Source organism: Molothrus ater, chromosome 26 (genome assembly GCF_012460135.2).
Source record: "Molothrus ater isolate BHLD 08-10-18 breed brown headed cowbird chromosome 26, BPBGC_Mater_1.1, whole genome shotgun sequence".
Classification (NCBI taxonomy): domain Eukaryota; kingdom Metazoa; phylum Chordata; class Aves; order Passeriformes; family Icteridae; genus Molothrus; species Molothrus ater.
The window spans coordinates 2870597-2887524 of record NC_050503.2 but is presented as its reverse complement, the minus strand read 5'-3'; the positions used below and the strand labels follow the sequence as shown (position 1 = coordinate 2887524).

The 16928-nt window shown below is 46.4% G+C and overlaps 1 protein-coding gene across 1 annotated transcript; it reads right to left on the bottom strand.

Annotated features, from left to right (window-relative positions):
- Positions 1-7909: 7909 nt before the first annotated feature.
- HAUS8 (HAUS augmin like complex subunit 8) lies at positions 7910-15058 on the bottom strand. The gene is made up of 10 exons (XM_036399682.1): positions 14938-15058; positions 14673-14776; positions 14292-14388; positions 13354-13467; positions 12771-12859; positions 12080-12151; positions 11419-11577; positions 10461-10602; positions 9302-9443; positions 7910-8599 (listed from the first exon to the last, which is right to left on the bottom strand). The coding sequence occupies exons 1-10, from the start codon at positions 14996-14998 to the stop codon at positions 8479-8481; spliced, it is 1101 nt and encodes a 366-aa protein (XP_036255575.1). The 5' UTR covers positions 14999-15058; the 3' UTR covers positions 7910-8478.
- Between the last annotated feature and the right edge of the window lie 1870 nt (positions 15059-16928).

Sequence of the window (16928 nt, the reverse complement as noted above, 5' to 3'; positions counted from 1 at the left end):
GGAGCCTTTTGTTCCCGGCGAGCGCAGCCCGAGGCTCCGCCGCCCCGCGCCCGGGCTCCGCTCCCCGGTGCCTCTGGCCGCCGCCCCCGCCGCGTCCCCGCCCCCGGGCCGCCCCCTCCTGGCCCCGGTGCCCGCTCGGCTCCGGCCCCGGCTTCTTTGTCTGCGGCTCCCCCCGCCCGCTCCTGACAGCGCCACCGGGGACGGGGCGAGGGGAGGGGGCCGCGCCCCGCCCGGCCCCAGGTGCGCCCAGCCCGGCCCGGCCGCTCCGCGCCCCCGCCCGGCTCTGCCGAGCCCCAGCGGCCCCGGCAGCGCTGCTCGGGCTCCTCGCCTTCCTCCGGAGCCCCGCAGATGGGAGAGCTGAGAAAGCCGAGGTCCCGTGGAGCAGGACCGGGGCACGGCAACCCCGGCGCGGTCCGGTCCCCGTAACTGAGCTCTGTGCGCTCAGAGCTCCGTGGAGTTCTGCCCTGGAGCTGCTTTCCCACCCAAATTCCAGCACGGATGCTCCTCCATCCTCCTCGCTCCCTAGGCCCTAATCCGTCCCTCTCCATCCCTCTGTCCCGAGGTTCCAGGGCTTGGGACAGGAGAGGGAGCCCTCACTGCAGCAGCCTGAGGAAGAGCTGCAGCCCAAGAGCAGAGCTCGCACAAACCGGGAAAAGCAAACCCAAGGCGACAGCAGCGAGCGGAGGTGACAGAACAAATGCCATCTCCTTCTACACAGAGATATCCAGGAATGATTCCTCTGATCCCTGCCGGAGAAATCCCAGGCACACCAGAGGGGAATTCTTGCACCAGCAATAAATGAAAACCCTCAATGTAGTTTGAATCATATTTTTCCCCCAATACACCTGGCTTACACACACAAATAGTGCTTAGACTTTTATCTTGTGTGAAACTGAGGCTGATTTTGATGTCTTCTCTTAAAAGTAAAGTCACTAACTCAGCTTTTTGATAAATTCAGATTATCTTTAATAATGGCTAACACTGTGAGATGTGGCTACATTTTTCTACTTAAATCTATCCTAAACCAGCACTGTCTCATTTCTGTGGAGAGGCAAAACAAACCTAGAAAAAGAACAAACCCTTTTTGACAAATTAGACAAGATGAGACTCTAGAAGGACAGGGGTCACTTCCCAAGGAAATAATGAGCTAGGAACTAAGAGAAAGAACTTATTAGAATGTACATTACAGTGGAATGGTTTAGGTTTTGTTTGTTTGTTTGGGGATTTTTTTTTGGACACAAACCGAAACAAGCAAAGAAAATATCTGGTAACTCTAAATTGTTTTCCAGTTTCTTCCTATTCTCAGCTACAAACACAGACCCCTGCCTGCAGAGCAGCCTTACTGAGCCAGCCTCTCCTCAGGGTGACGCTTCAGGGCATGTTGGGATCCTTTGTTTAAAGATTAAAGGAGGCAAAATGAAAATAAAGCACCCTTGCTGTTCCCATGGCATGGCAGAGATCAGGTATGTTAGGGCTAGAAGAGTATCATGTTTTCAAAAATACTAATTCATGAATTACCTCTACACTCAATCCATATCTTTCTAGAGCAAACCATAAATGGCTCATTACAGACTTGTACATGAGATCTATGGGGAATGTACCAAAAACCCCACAAAATGCCACTAAACACCCATCCTGCCAAGCACAGGAAAGAGCTTTGAAGAAGCCCTGGGTAAGGACTTTGAACAAGCAACAGGATTCAGCAATGGATTGATGCAGGCAGCAAAGTGCAATTCTAAAATAGAGCTCCATCACCTCCAGAGTAACACACAAATGTGCATGTGTACATCTCAAAAAGCACAGAGAGAAATCACCCTTATGTGGAATACAGCCCTTTTGAATTGCTCATTCTTTTAAAGGAGAGATTTCTCCTAAATTGAAGATTTTCCATTTGATATTTACTGACTACAAGAAATCTCAGGCAATTACAGCCTCTGAAGACTGCAAACCATCTTCTAATTATGAAGGTATGTGCAATCCTGTAAATAAGGCTGGAATCAACTTGGTCTGAAAAAAAAAAAAGGAGGCTTTAGATATAATTTCAAACTATTTACTTACTGAAATGGAATTTTCTGTGCTTGCCAAAATGAATCCCATTCAGTGTGATGCAACAGGTGTTGGAATTCCAGCAGCCGCCTGCAACCCACATCTGGTAATGGTTAGGAGTTAAAAGGAAGTTCTGTAAGAACTGCTCATGTATAAAAACTATTCATCAGTCACATCTATGGGCCATATTCACCCACCCGCTTGCTCTGTGCATAGCTCAGATTTTTATTTCGTTTACAGAAAACGTAATTCTGCTCCTCATAAAGTCTCAGGAATCTCAGGCACTTGGGAGCATGTGGGGGATTGGTGTTGGCCCTGCTGGTGGCAGAAAGGTGAGGGAGGGACAGGGGTTTAGGGAACGAGGTGTGAATCCATCTGTATTGGTTCTGACTGGACCGAAATTCACGCCCTGATCGCTTCTCATCATCGCCCTGCAGGAGAAGGAATCCTCCCCCATGTCCCAGATACCTCATAAAAAACCTGTGCAATGTGAAAATGATCAGACAGGGATTTGTCAAGGAAAAAAAAAAAATAATAATTTCCAAGTACTGCCACTGACAGCTGGGAATCCTTCTGCTTTTCCCTCTCACCTCAATTGCCAGATTGAACTCAGTCAGACAACTCACAGGATACAAGGGGTAGCACCAAGCCATCAATAACTAGCCCTTGCTGACTGCCTCAGCATGAGTGGTGCCACTCACTTGTCACTCAGATGACCAGATTCAAAGGTAGAAAAGGTAATTTTCACTTGCTTAAAGATTTTAATGCATGTAAATTGTGCATAAAAGATACTGTACTAAACCCAAGGCTATTAATCATGGAGCTTTGTGTTAAGTCCTGCATACACTAGATTTCAGTAGAAGGTGGATGAAAAATAAAAAAGCCATCAATTTCCAGAATCATTTCTCCCCTTTTCCCAGTGGAAAAACATTCACCTCTGTCATTACACAGCACCAGACAAGAACAAGGCCTTAGTTAATTTTTACAGCATTATATTCATGGTAAAAAAAGCCACACCTCTTCTTTAACTCTGAGTTTTGTTCTCCCTTCATTTTTCTCTGACAGACAAACAGAGATAGCAAAAGCAGAAACTGATAACTGCAAAGTGTCCCAGGCTTTGCCACACTCCTGCACCTCCCAGCACTGAGGAAAATGGTTTAACATCAGTCCAGACAGGGTGGCAGAAACCAGACTGATCCTGCCCCCCAGGAATACAAACAAAAATTATGAGGAAAGGATAATTAAAGAGCATTTTTCAACTAAGACTGTGATCTAAGTAGCATATAACAGGATAATGATATTGAGAACATAATTATTAAATAGTTCTGTCAAAAATGGTTATTATTCATCTCTAGAGCCAGAGAGTCTGATCTTTCACAGTAATATAACATTTTAATTCCTGAAAAAGTGACTAAAATAGTACTAGGAAAGCATTCAAATGGAGGATTTTGAATGATTTAGAAGGAAGAGCACTGTGCTTATCAGAAGGGGCTGTCATTCAGATGTTTAGTCAGAAATAATTTCCCAATTCTCTTCTCAGCTCCTACATGACTGGTGAAATACAATTTGTGTATAGTCTGACTGAACAGCAGAGCCAGCTCCCATATGCAAGAGATATTAAACAAAGGGATTAAGGAATTTTATATCCTACAGGCCATCTCCAAGCATACATTGTCTTTATAAATTAAAAAAATTAGTTATATCTGATGGGGCGACCATAACATAGAAAACTAAAGATCTTGAATGAGCAGGAAACTCAGATTTTGCCCATACATTATCACAGAAATATTTTAAAAAGAAACCGATCAGAGGCATTTGAGCCCACTCTGCAAACCTCGTGCTGGCTGTACAGACCACACACAAATGCAGCGGAAGAAACAACCTAAAATAATTTCTGTGAGTTGAGCAGGAATGCTCACATAATCACTGGAAATGCTCTTAATTGGTGTGGCTCAGTGGTGCATTTCAGAGCTGTTAGATCTTCTGCCCCTCTGGAACTCTTTTCATGTCCTGGCAATCCCAGCCCAGCCAGCAGTTTGTTTATCATATTCAGGATGAATTTCCGGATCTCCAACAAAGTGGTATTTACTCCGAGGCAGGGAAGACTGCAGTAATCCAATAAGTTCTCATTAGCCTAAAATGCAAAAACATCTGCTGGGGTCGTGAGCTGCTTTGCTGTTGATGAGCACAAGCTCAGCTCCCTTTGCGGCTCATGTGAACAAAGAGTTGAGGGTTTGGGGTGTGGGGAGGGGACAAAGGAACCTTGGGGATTTCCAGAGCTGCAGCTCCACCCCAGAGCACCCCAGGCAGGAGGGATCCTGCATTACCTTCACCCCAGAGCCCCCATTGCAGGGAGCATGGGAATTACAGCAAAAAATGCCTTGACTCAGCCCTCCTGAGCTGGTGGTCAGGGGCTGGCACAGAATGTGGCCACAGCTCCCCCAGACACACCAGCACCCAGGCAGGGCAAGCTGCAGGGCAAATCCAGCCTAAAATCTCTTCTTAAACAACCAAGAATGTTGCAAAGGACAAATACTTCCATTTCTTGCTACCCCTTCCTCCCAGGCTCTCACCCACCTGGCTCAATTCACAACTGCTTTCAGTTTTTGGAGGGGGAAAAAAAAAAAAATCCCTTCCCCCCAAAAAGCACCTTAACACAGGAAGGTTAACAACTGGTCAAGAACTTCTAGCCTAAAAGATGAATAAATAGGTAATAAGTACTGCACAAGTTCAAACAAAACAAAATTAAATCTCCACTGATAGATGTTACAGTAAGGAGAACATCATTAATTCCACAGGGGAAAAAAAGACACATAACCTGAATAAAAAGAGCCCTTAATTTGTTTAGGATTCCAACCGATTTAGAGCATGTGACATTGTCAGAAAATAAGTGGAAAATACAAAATAAGTGGTGTCACATCTGTTTAGCTCCTGCTCCAGTGATTCTGCAGTTCTTTGCTGTTGTTTGTACAGTGCTAAATGACAGCAGCCAATTCTGTGAATATTCTGCAGTATTTCAAGGTGGAGGAGCCTAAAACACTTCTGCAAAGAGCCAAACCAGGACCACTTACAAACAACATCGGTGAAAATCAGGAAGAAAAAGTCTCAGTTCAAAGTAGTTTAAAAGCCTTTCCTGGAGAGGCCGAGCTGCTTTAGCTAACACTTGTTGTACCATTCGTACAAAGAATTACACAAGTGCTCCGTTTCAAGAAGGGCCAGAATGCTGAAATGAATGCCTCGGATCCTTCTGAAACAATGAGCGCACGTCCCCGGGCACAGAATTGCTGTGGAGCAGCAGTTTGGCTCCAGCCCCAGGACTCTCCTTTGCCTCGTGGGAGGATGAGGAGTGCAGCGAGTGCCGCCTGCAGCGGCGGCGGGGCTGAACCCCCCAAGATTTACAGCCTTGAATTGTGCTCACAGCAAGCACCTCCCCGGGGCAGAACAGCAACATTCCACTGCCCTGCACGGGGAAAATCTGCATTGGTGATGCCTGTGTGCCCTGCACAGGGAAAATCTGCATTGATGAAACCTGTGTGCCCTGCACAGGGAAAATCTGCATCGATGCCTGTGTGCCCTGCAGGGGGAAAATCTGCATTGATGCCTGTGTGCCCTGCACAGGGAAAATCTGCATTGATGAAACCTGTGTGCCCTGCACGGGGAAAATCTGCATTGATGATGCCTGTGTGCCCTGCACAGGGAAAATCTGCATTGATGATGCCTGTGTGCCCTGCACAGGGAAAATCTGCATTGATGATCCCTGTGTGCCCTGCACAGGGAAAATCTGCATTGATGATGCCTGTGTGCCCTGCACAGGGAAAATCTGCATTATTGATGCCTGTGTGCCCTGCACGGGGAAAATCTGCATCGATGAAACCTGTGTGCCCTGCACGGGGAAAATCTGCATTATTGATGCCTGTGTGCCCTGCACGGGGAAAATCTGCATTGATGATGCCTGTGTGCCCTGCACGGGGAAAATCTGCATTATTGATGCCTGTGTGCCCTGCACAGGGAAAATCTGCATTGATGATGCCTGTGTGCCCTGCACAGGGAAAATCTGCATTGATGATGCCTGTGTGCCCTGCACGGGGAAAATCTGCATTATTGATGCCTGTGTGCCCTGCACAGGGAAAATCTGCATTATTGATGCCTGTGTGCCCTGCACAGGGAAAATCTGCATTGTTGATGCCTGTGTGCCCTGCACAGGGAAAATCTGCATCGATGATGCCTGTGTGCCCTGCATGGGGAAAATCTGCATTGATGATGCCTGGTGCTTAAGGAACGTTTGGGTGTAGGTAGATGTCGCCTTGGTTTTTATTTTAAATTTTCTAAGCCTTCTGATGTTTGCATTATTGTAACGAACTTTCTGTAAATAATTTATTGTTTTGCATTCTTTTACGGGAAAAGAGAAATTTGATGGACTGTTGGTTTGGTGTCATTGGAGAGGTGGCACTGTCACTTTTAGAAATCTATAAATGTTCGAATCAGAAAATAAACTACTCCTTTTTCACCTTAAGAACAGCAGAGTGTGTGTGTGCCGTGTTATTTCGTGTCCTGTGGTGACAGGTATACACATCCAGTAGTGTCTCAAGGGTAGAAAGTCACTTGACTGCCAAGGATGGGTTTAAATTTAAGTATTTCTTATAAGAAAAATACTTTTTCAGACAATCAGTGAGGTGTACCAATAAGGAACCCTATGAAAGACATTCTGATATGCCTGTGCTGAGATATTATAATCAAGATAAATATTGATTTTACTACTAATATTTAGTATTATTATATTATTATACTATTATTTTATTATATTTATTATATTATTATACTATTATTATATTATATTATTATACTATTATTATACTATTATTTAATTTTACTACTAATATTACTACAATATTGATTTTAATTTCATCCCTCCTCTCTTTTAAGAAGACCCAACTTTCAGTCTCAGAGTTGACACACTGATCATAAAGAGGTTAAAGGTGTGAGGGCACACAGCTCAGCAATAATCCAAACCAGTTTCATCATGTTGGATCCTTTCTACCCACATCTCCATCCACCAAAACCAACCAGCCCAAACATTCCCAGCCAAGCTGACTTTGCTGGGCAAAGTTCTCCATCCAGTGGCCAAATTCATGGATGCAGCTCATGGCTCCTGCCCCAGAGCTTGATGCAGCTGCACCACCCACACTGCTGCTGTGCTGGATTGCAGCCACACAGGGGAACTGCCAGGTGCAGAGCGTGAGGAAAAAGAAATACCAGATGGATATCCTGAAATAACACTGGTTCACAGAGAAGCTGCTGCTAAAAAAATGACACTGAGATTGTAGGCAAGGAAGGTCTGAACAATTTGCTTTATGGGTGTGGCACATTGACTGATCCAGTTACTTAATTTACTCCTGGTTTTTAATAAAAGGAGGAAAGAATCTAGTTAGACCTTTAGTAGTACCTGAACTGCAGCTGAAGGAGCGCAAGGATAATACTGCAGGTATCTTAGGATAAGCCTTATAGACACAGCTTAAGCTAGAAATGTGAAAAATCATCACAGAATGGGGTTCCACAGGTTAAAAAGTACAGGTTACAACAAGTCTTCCAGAGAAAAATGTGAAGGAAATTATGTTGAAGAAACATGGCAGATGTGGCTTGGGTGTTCCTAGCACAGCACATGCACTTAGTGAGCAGGTTTGTGGTTTCTCTCCCCATTCCCAATCCTGTGGCCTCAGCACTTGGGGTGCTCATGGGACACTGGGACATTGGTGTGTGCAAGTGCAGCACTGGAAATGTGCAGTATGAGCCCTTAGGAGGGCCAGAGGGAAACAGAAGCTGCTGCAGGAGATCAGTGAACATACTCAAACTTGAAGGCTACTGATAGAGCAGTGGAGAATAGTCTTTATTATTAAAAACAATAAAATCCTTAAAGAGGAGTCAGGTTTATACAAAAGCATTTGTAATTTCAATAATTTATTTACAAGGCAATTAGGCAATGAAGAAGAAGTGAGAAGTTACCAAAACTTCTCACTTGTTTAAAGTGACCAGGCTCCTTCCAAGCAAGTGCTTTATACCCACCCAGCACATCCAGAAATTTGGGACAAATCAGAGTTCCTGCAGAAGTTGTTCAGTGAGCAACCAATGCTCAGGCTGTAATTACCACACAGGTCAGATTTGGCAGGAATAACACGTTTTATCATTTACCTTTCAGTTGTGTCAGGGCAGAAAGGGATGGCAAACCTGTCACAGAAATCCCCATTGAAAGCAAGCAGCGATGTCTCCCTGTGGGACAGGCTGCAGAAGCACCCTCCAATTCCTGTATCAGTGAGCAGCCCTGCTGCTGGCTTCACTGAAAACTGGGCAAGTTGGATGTCCACAGCAGCAGTCAAAGGATGAGGAGGCTGCTGGCTTTGAGTTAGTACCTCCCCAGTAGTACAACACTACAGAAAGTCAGTTGAAATACCAGCGTTTCACAGCATCTACTCCATGCTTCTCTTCACACAAGTATTGGTTATGCAGAGAAACTTCTTTACTGGCTTCAAAGGACAGGTTCTGCACATCTGAGAAGCTCCTGGAACACATGAAGCTAAATCAGTGACTCTGAAGGACAATGATTCTGCTTCAGCCCAAAGACTGCATGCCTGGATATCTGCATCTTTCTCCTATTATGGACCCACCAGAAGAAAACAAATGTAAAATGTGAATTTTCTTCTCCAAAGTAAGAACTAGGAGGAGAGATGAGGCAGTTGAGTGGCTTAATGGTCTATTAATCTTCAAAGATTTGAACTCTAATGTCTTCTGGGGCAATAAAGGAAGGGAAGGACATTAGTCATGCTTTATCTCTTCCTCACCCTCCCAGGGATGCTTCGTATTTGTTGTCACAACAGTTGAGGAGAAAACCCTTCTCTGTGCTCCTTGTGCCTCCTCAAGGATGACACATTTGCAGGGGTGTTATTTAGGACAGTCTGCAGCTCACTTTTCTGTCTCCTTTCTCCACTCCTACGTACCTAAACTTGCCAAGTCTGTTCTTGCTCAGTGAAATTCTCAGCTGAAGTGGCAGAGAATGGCACACTGAGGTGGCTCACCCTCAAAAACCCTCCTGTGACTGCAGGCAGGGCAGGGACAGAAATATGAGTGCTACAAAGAGAATTACACTTAGTGCTACCTCAGATAACCCTCCTCCAGCCTGAGCTCTGGATATATTCTGGCAAGGGATATAGATTCTCCTCCAAATCTTTAGTCAACAAATCTTTCCACCCAATTGTTGTGATACCTTTGAAGCCCTTTACTCAGTTGCTGAGACACTTCTTGAAGCTCTTTCAGTGCACCAAGTGCTTTTGCACCATCCTCTGAGTGGTCTGGCATAACTTCTGTCAGAAGCTCCTGTGTGATCCTTAATTGCTTTTCCAGTTCATCTAGAACATGAGAAGTTAAAGGTATTACTGAAAATGAAGCAGTTAATACAAGATATTAACAGCTGGAGTAACCTAGAGACAGGTGAACTAGATTACAAAAAAATATTGTTCAGCTTTCACAAAAGCACCATGAAACTGTGAAAGCCAAATTATTTTTCACTGTTGTGACTAGCAGCAGCAGCAGGCTATTAAAATTACTCATCAAGCTCTCATTTAGAGTATCTCAAAGGTTTTTAACAGAAATGTAAGAGGAAAAACAAGTTTTAGACACCCAAAGTTCCCTGGCCAGTTTCATGTATTGCTGTTGACATGTACCCCCCCTATGAAATTTATTCAGCTATTTCCTTCAACATTCATAACAAAAAAATGCACCTATTCCTTTCTAGTCTTCTCACAAGAATTCTAAGTTCTTCAATAAACGTTTTTCATTTGTCTTAAAGGGCAAGACTACTGTAAATGAATTAAGAATCTTGTTTTTTGCAGACCAGCAGTTCAAAAATGTAACTTTTTGTCCAGCCCTCAATACAAAATGCATGCACTGATTGATTAAATATTCTCTGATTCAAGACAGCACACAATAATATTTAAGCTCCAGTTCTGCAAGAAACATGAGCAAGTCTGCCCAGGTGAGTCTGTCCCTCAAACACAGAAACAAGAAAGATCAGAGCATTCCTACAACTTAGGAATGAGAAAGGGGGAGGAATGCCATGAACACAGTTAAAATACACAGAAACCTGCTCAAGAAGGTGTAGTGAAGACTGAGCTAACTTAAAACATTCATTTCTCCTCTGCTGGAAGATAAAATCTGTGTAGTTAAGTGGTTACACAGAGGTAAGGATTACACACAGCACAACATGTGATCACTGCTGCAGCCCAGTGCCCACACAGGCTCTCAGAGCACACACAGTTTCTCCAGGCAGGGGCAGATGTAGCAGTAACAATGTGAGGATTTTATTTTTTTTTTTAGCATAAACCCACTGCAACTGACAGCAAATTTGAGAAATGAAATTTTCATACCAAGGTAGGTTTGCTTATCTCCTTCTATGTGAATGTTCTTTATGGGCAATTCGTGTCTTGTAGCATCCAGGGAAGCTGCAAAGTTTTTGTATTGCTCTGTAAACTGCTCACACACAGCAACGAGGGGAGCCAGCACTTCAATCTGCAAGAGACACACTGAACAACACCTCTCCAGAAGCACCTCTGTAATACACACCTGGCTCACTGCAAAAAATACTATGCTCAAACCAAATGCCACTCTGAAATGCTTATTGACACAGGAATTCTGTCTGTGGTGCAATAATCCTATCAAACTGTTCATTGTGTTTTCCTCTCTGTCCTCAGGACCAGTTCCCTTGTTTCTGTAGCTCAGAGAGATTGGCAACACATCTGATATCTGATTTGATAGCAGATCCTCTGACTGCAATTACCAAGTGTGTCCTCCAAAAGCCTTGTTTGATTTTTTCAATGCATATTTGTTAAAAAGCAGCGAGATTCAGTTTCGAAAATTCCTTATTCAAACATTAATTATTCATTAGAAACCCACCTTCTTACAATTAGGCCAGAACTACTTGTGGCTAGCACATCCAAACAAGGCAAATCAAGTTCACTTCTCTTTAGGGGTGGCATCTCAGCCCTGACCACAACTGGAGCTGCCCAAGTGTGCAATGCTCTGTGGTTTTGGGTACTTTCACCTCCTGGGCATCACCCAACCCTGCCCTGGCAGCCTCTGCAATCTCTGCCCTTGCCCAGGAGCTGCAGCTTCTCCTTCCTGCCTGTCCCCCAGGGAACTCAACAGGGACAAAGGTGCTGCAGATCTCAACAGGAAGGAGATATTTATTTCCTTGAAGATTATGAAATTGTAACCCTGCAGGCCACAGAAACAGACAAATCTCCCCTGGATCAAGGACTACTTCATAAAATTTGTGTACTTCATAAAGTTTGTGTAGCTATCAGAGAAGCATTAATTAAAACTCACCTGTTTGTCTAACGTTTCACTGAGCTTCTGCTCTCTCTCCTCGAGCAGAATTTCACGTTTCAGCTCCAAGAGCTTCTCCTGTTGTTTCCTCTTTTCTTCACACATCATTAACAAGTTTTTTTCTGCTTTTTCCTCCATCTGGGCAACCCTTTTTTCTGTCTATTACATCCCAAAAATATTCCAAATTAAAGCAATGCTATATCTGAGCAATTAACATATTCTGAAAAAGAAATCCAAGCCTCAGACCAGAGCAAAGAGTTTCAATTAATGAAGAGGAGACCTCACACAGTAAGCACAGAAAATCAGAGTTAAAGACCCTCTTAAGACTCCTGCCCCACCCCTGCTTCTTTTTGTAAAGGAAAATACACACACAGAGCACTGAGGGAACAAAGTCACTGCCACAACCCTCAACTCCAGACAGACTCACATTCTTCCCCAAAAATTCTGCCTCCCCCTTAATTCCTAAGAACCAGCATTAGCTTAATAAACTGGCACTGAATCCACCCTAGGAGTTGTCACAGCAAGTCTTCTGTTTTTACAAATGATAAACATATACAGTCACAAAAATCCAACTTTTGCAGGTCAGGAAGCATTTAAGAAATTAAACAATTCCTCAATATCAAGTTCTATCTGAGACACCAAATGTTGGACCAACTCTCACCTTTATTCTTAGGAAAGTTAAAAGTAGTGTCTCAGATTCCAGCTCTGCCAGCAGATCAGAAGAATCAGTTTCCTTCAGAAAAGAAAAGAATATTTTACATCAAGTCTGGTATTTAAACAATTGTTTTATCAGTGGTCAAATTAATTACCAAATTAATTACTAATAGTCCAATTCATGCCTGGAATCATCACTGCCAACAGACAGCTCAATGATAAAACTTTGGTTTTTTAACACTCATGTTAATTAAATAAATCTCTTTGTTCCACCACCTTTTGTAATATTTTCAGCAGATTTTCATAATTCTGGTAGAGATTTTGAAGTTCCAGTGCTACACTGAATGAGATCCACAAATAAGGCCCTTTTTATTAGGCTGAATCAGTGTTTGTTCTCAGAACAAAAATGCCAGGAGATACTGAAAGATAATGTGATATAATTAAAGAGTATGGGCAGGAATGCAAGAAGAATCCACCTGAGGAGATGCAATAATGGGAACAGATTTTTTATCCCAAGTAAGGAAGGAAAGCCCTGGTCAGTGTCCAGGTGTCTGTGTGATCAACACACCAAACACTGCCAGCACTGACTTCTGCAAGGGGGCTTTAGATCCTCCCAGGACCTCAGCTGCAATTCAGATTAAAGATCAAATCTTCATTTCAAAATAAAGATCCTTACCAATGTAAGCAGTGAGACTCACCTCATCAGTCTCTCCACTTATTTTCTTTGTCTCTGAATCCTCATCTGAAGCAGATTCTGAGTAAGAACTCTTCTTGGGGTCACTTTTATCTGAATCACAACAACAAAGTCAGTGTGCTGCTCTTCTGTGAGGTCTATAGGGTGGGTCAACAGACCACCAGGTTCTTTAAAGGCAGAGATAATCTCAAAATTCTTGTGTGCAGCAGTAAGAAAGATCTGTGCTCTGTTTCTGGCTCTGCTATACTCATGAGCAGATATGGATCATTCAGCTTTAAGTGACAAACAAATGTGATCCACTTTGCAGAAGGGCTGACACCCACCTGTTACAGGAACAAAGACTCAAGAGAACTTTATTCCTTATCTTTGACTTAATTATTTACTTTTTGACTTTAAATAAAAACAGAGCACCCAGAAGATACCACTAATCAAAAGGTTAATTTAAACTCCAAAGGTATTGGTACCTCTGCTTGAAATCCTTTTGTCAATAGACAAGAATACAACGATTTCTTATCCCCAAGTTTCAGTACATACATTAAAAATAAAAAAAACCCCAACCCAGAAATGGCATATGAATGGAAATTTACCATTAATATCAGAAATATCAAGGTCTGGTAGTTTCATTTTCCCTTCATCTAACAAAGTGGACTGCAAGTCACCCTTCTCAAAACCAGCCTGATTCAATGAGCTGAGGTCCACCCCTGCAGAAAGAAGCTGTTATCAGACCAGGAGAAGCAGAACTAGGAGCATGAGGCTCAGCACAATTCACAATTCCAGGCTGTAGAGGCTCAGGGAAGCTGATCTGGGCACATCCCCCCCCTCACACCCCACTAGGACCTGAGAAATGCCCTTAGGCCTTGGCCTGGATGAACTGCACCTGGACAAGGCTCCTTTGGAGCTGATCAGAAACACTCTCTCTTGCCAGCAATGTCTAATGATCACCTGTTTTCTAATGAACAGCCTTAAAAACTTCTTTTTCTTGAATTTCCTAAGAAAGTTACCAACAGGAATTGCAGCCAGAATGGAAAATTATTATGGCTAAAGCTCACTCTCTAATGACCCCATAAAGTGAGACCCTTTGAGGTTCCAGTTCACAGAAAACTAGGGAATAATTGGTCTCAATAACTGGATATCTGTGGAGACAACCAAGGACTATCAGTAATACCAGACAGGAACCATTGGTAATAACAAAAGAAATAAAAATGGACGATTTTGCAGACATAGATTTTCAGTCACTCCCATTTGGTTTAACAGAAAGATGAAATAAAAAAGCAGAGTAATGGTGAGGGAATAGGGAAAGAACCATTCAAAGCCTTGTGCTGAAGGCAGGAAAGACCCAATCACTCAGTTCCAGAGCCAGGACCTGATTTGTCTTAGTCCCACATCAAGTTTCTTAATTTCCTATGTATACAAATAATAACTATCAGTAATGCAATTAACATAAAATATCAATACCTTAGAGTTGTTAAGAATTTCATAGGTTGAAAATACATAAGAATAACTTTTAAACACTAGTAAAACTTACTAGCAGAAGCTTCATGAATCTGAGAGACAACTGATCCTGCTATAGTTCTAGACGACGGCAGAGAACTATTTGATGAAGAGGAACTTGAGGAAGCATCCTGAAAATAAAGAAAACAGCTAAGACAGAACATAATCAGCAATATCTTACCTTCAACTTAAATGCTGACAGTACACAACTAAATCCCAGGGCACCGTGCTGCTTTGCAAGTCATCCAGTACAGTCCCAAGCTCCCACCTGGCAGCACTGCACAACTCCTTCATAACCCCAGTAGAGGCGCTTTTCCCCTCGTTTTGTTTTGGGTTTTGTTTTTGTTTGTTTGGGTTTTTTGTCCTCACTGCCACACGTCCAAGCAGCCCCACACGTCCAAGCAGCTCCTCACACCTTTTCTGCCTTTCGCTGAGCGACGCCTGAGCTTGGCTGTTTCGGCGCCTTCTTGCTGTGTTTCTTATCGAACTGCAGGTAGCGAGACTGAACGATTCTTCCTCCTGAAAGAGAGCAAAGAGAGCTCAGCCGGGCCCACCGCGGGCCGTCCCCGGCTTAGGTCGGGTCCCCCCTCGGCCGGGCCGGGCCGGGCCGGGCCGGGCCAGGCCGGGCCGGGCCGGGCTCCCGCCTCAGCCAGCGCGGGTCCGCCCTCACCCCACGCTACCTCTCCGCTTAGCTTTAGGCGTTTGTCCGGCCGCCGCCGTGCCGCCGGCCTCCGAGGACATCGCGCCGAGGCAGCGGCGGGCGGGCGAGAGGCTGGGCGGGGGTCGCTCCCCCTCAGCCCAGAGCCGCCGCAGCCGCCATCGCGTTTGAATCACCGCGCATGCGCGCGCCGAGGCGGGAGCGGTGAGGGGGTGGCAGAGCGCCCCCTGGCGGCGCGGAGGAATGAGACGAGCCCTGGGGGCTGCGCTGCTTTTCAATAAAGAGATAAAAGAGGGTCTGGCTACTCCTGCAGCACGGCTAGCCCTAAAAGTACTCCTTGCCTCAGGCCTTTGGTGGGAGGTAGCTTTAGCTGGTGGAGTCTGTTCTGGACTCATCAGTACAAGAAAGATAAGGGGCTAGAGGAGAGAATTCAGCGGAGGCCACAAAGATCATGAGTCTGAAGCATCTCTGTGAGGAGGAGAGACTGTTGGAGCTGGGCCTGGTTAGCCCAGAGAAGAGAGGGCTGAGAGAATATAAATATATCACTCTAAGTGGTGTGCAGAGGATGGTGCCATTGCTCAGTGGTGCCCAGTGACAGGATGAGGAGTAATGGGCACAAGTTAAAACACAAGACGAACCCCTCAACATGAGGAAGAACTTCTTTACATTAAGGGTGGCCAAGGACTGGAACAGCTGCCCAGGGAGGATGTGAAATTTCCCTCTCTGGAGGGACGCGTTCCTGTGTCATCTGCTCCAGGTGGAGCCAGGGGTTGGACTGAGTGATCTGCAGAGGTCCCTTCCAACCCAAGCAATTCTGTGATTCTGTGCACCACTGTGCCCCAGTGCTCTGACACACCGAGCACCAGCCACCCCACAACCACCGCAGCGGCAGGGTTCTTCGGTTTTGACAAAACTCCACCCCCGCTGCCTCAAACAGACAGACAGACAGATAGACAGACAGATAGCACCTGGCTGCTGCTGCCACCGCCCAACCGCGGCGGCAGGAAGAAGCGGGCTCGGGGCTCGAACCCGGATCCCCCGGATCATCTCCCCTCCCACTCCCTTCAGGCCGTGCTGCCGCCTCGCGCCCCCCGGCCCCGGCCAACCCGCGGGGCTGCGCATGCGCGGGGCGAGCGCGGCGCTGAATGGGCGCGCCCCGGCCCCCCCCACCCGGAAGTGGCGCGCGCGGGGCCTGTGGCGGCGGCGGGGCCGGGCCGGGCGGCCGCGCTTCGACACCGGCGCAGGTAACGGGCCCCGCGCTCCTCTTCCCCCGGCTCCGCAAACCTCCCGTTCCGTGGCTATGGGCTACCCAGCGCTGTGGTGGCCGTGCCTTGCAGCGACCGGTCTAGCACCGAGCGCTGTGGGCGGCCGGGGCGGCTCTGAGGGTATCTGGGAGGGTTGGTGCCTCGGGGCAGATGCGAGGGAGCGTGGGAGGGTCCGGTCGGAGGGGCTCTCTGGGGGTCACTTCCAGCCCGGGAGTCACTTCCAGCCTGGGGCAGCCGCCCTGAGGAGCTCGGGGCCGGAGCGGTTCCCCGGGACGCCCTGAGGAGCTCGACTGTTCCGGGCTCGGTGGGGCTGTGCCGGGCTCCGGGGGGCTGTGCCGGGCTCGGTGGGGCTGTGCCGGGCTCGGTGGGGCTGTGCCGGGCTCCGGGGGGCTGTGCCGGGCTCCGGGGGGCTGTGCCGGGCTCCGGGGGGCTGTGCCGGGCTCGGTGGGGCTGTGCCGGGCTCCGGGGGGCTGTGCCGGGCTCCGGGGGGCTGTGCCGGGCTCGGTGGGGGTTCCGGGCTCGGTGGGGCTGTGCCAGGCACGGGTAGATGCTGATAAACTTTGTTTCAGTCATGCCCGAGGAGCTGGCGGTGCCCAGGGGAAGGGAAGTGTCTGAGCCCGGCTGTGCCTCCCGTCTCTCGGGCAGAGCCTGCCCGCTGAGCAGGGCACGGTGTTGCTTCCAGCTCCTGTTTTTTTACGTCCCCTGCTTGTGATTTTTCAGTGTTCTTTGATGTCTCTGACTCTCGGTA

What these genes read in the sequence shown, in the direction of transcription:
- HAUS8 (XM_036399682.1), bottom strand. Translation starts at nt 14,998, where the DNA reads ATGTCCTCGGAGGCCGGCGGCACGGCGGCGGCCGGACAAACGCCTAAA. An exon ending in CTCAGCGAAAGGCAGAAAAG is followed by an intron (nt 14,389 to 14,672) that starts GTGTGAGGAGCT and finishes CTTTATTTTCAG; the next exon opens with GATGCTTCCTCAAGTTCCTC. An exon ending in TAAGTGGAGAGACTGATGAG is followed by an intron (nt 12,152 to 12,770) that starts GTGAGTCTCACT and finishes TCTTTTCTGAAG; the next exon opens with GAAACTGATTCTTCTGATCT.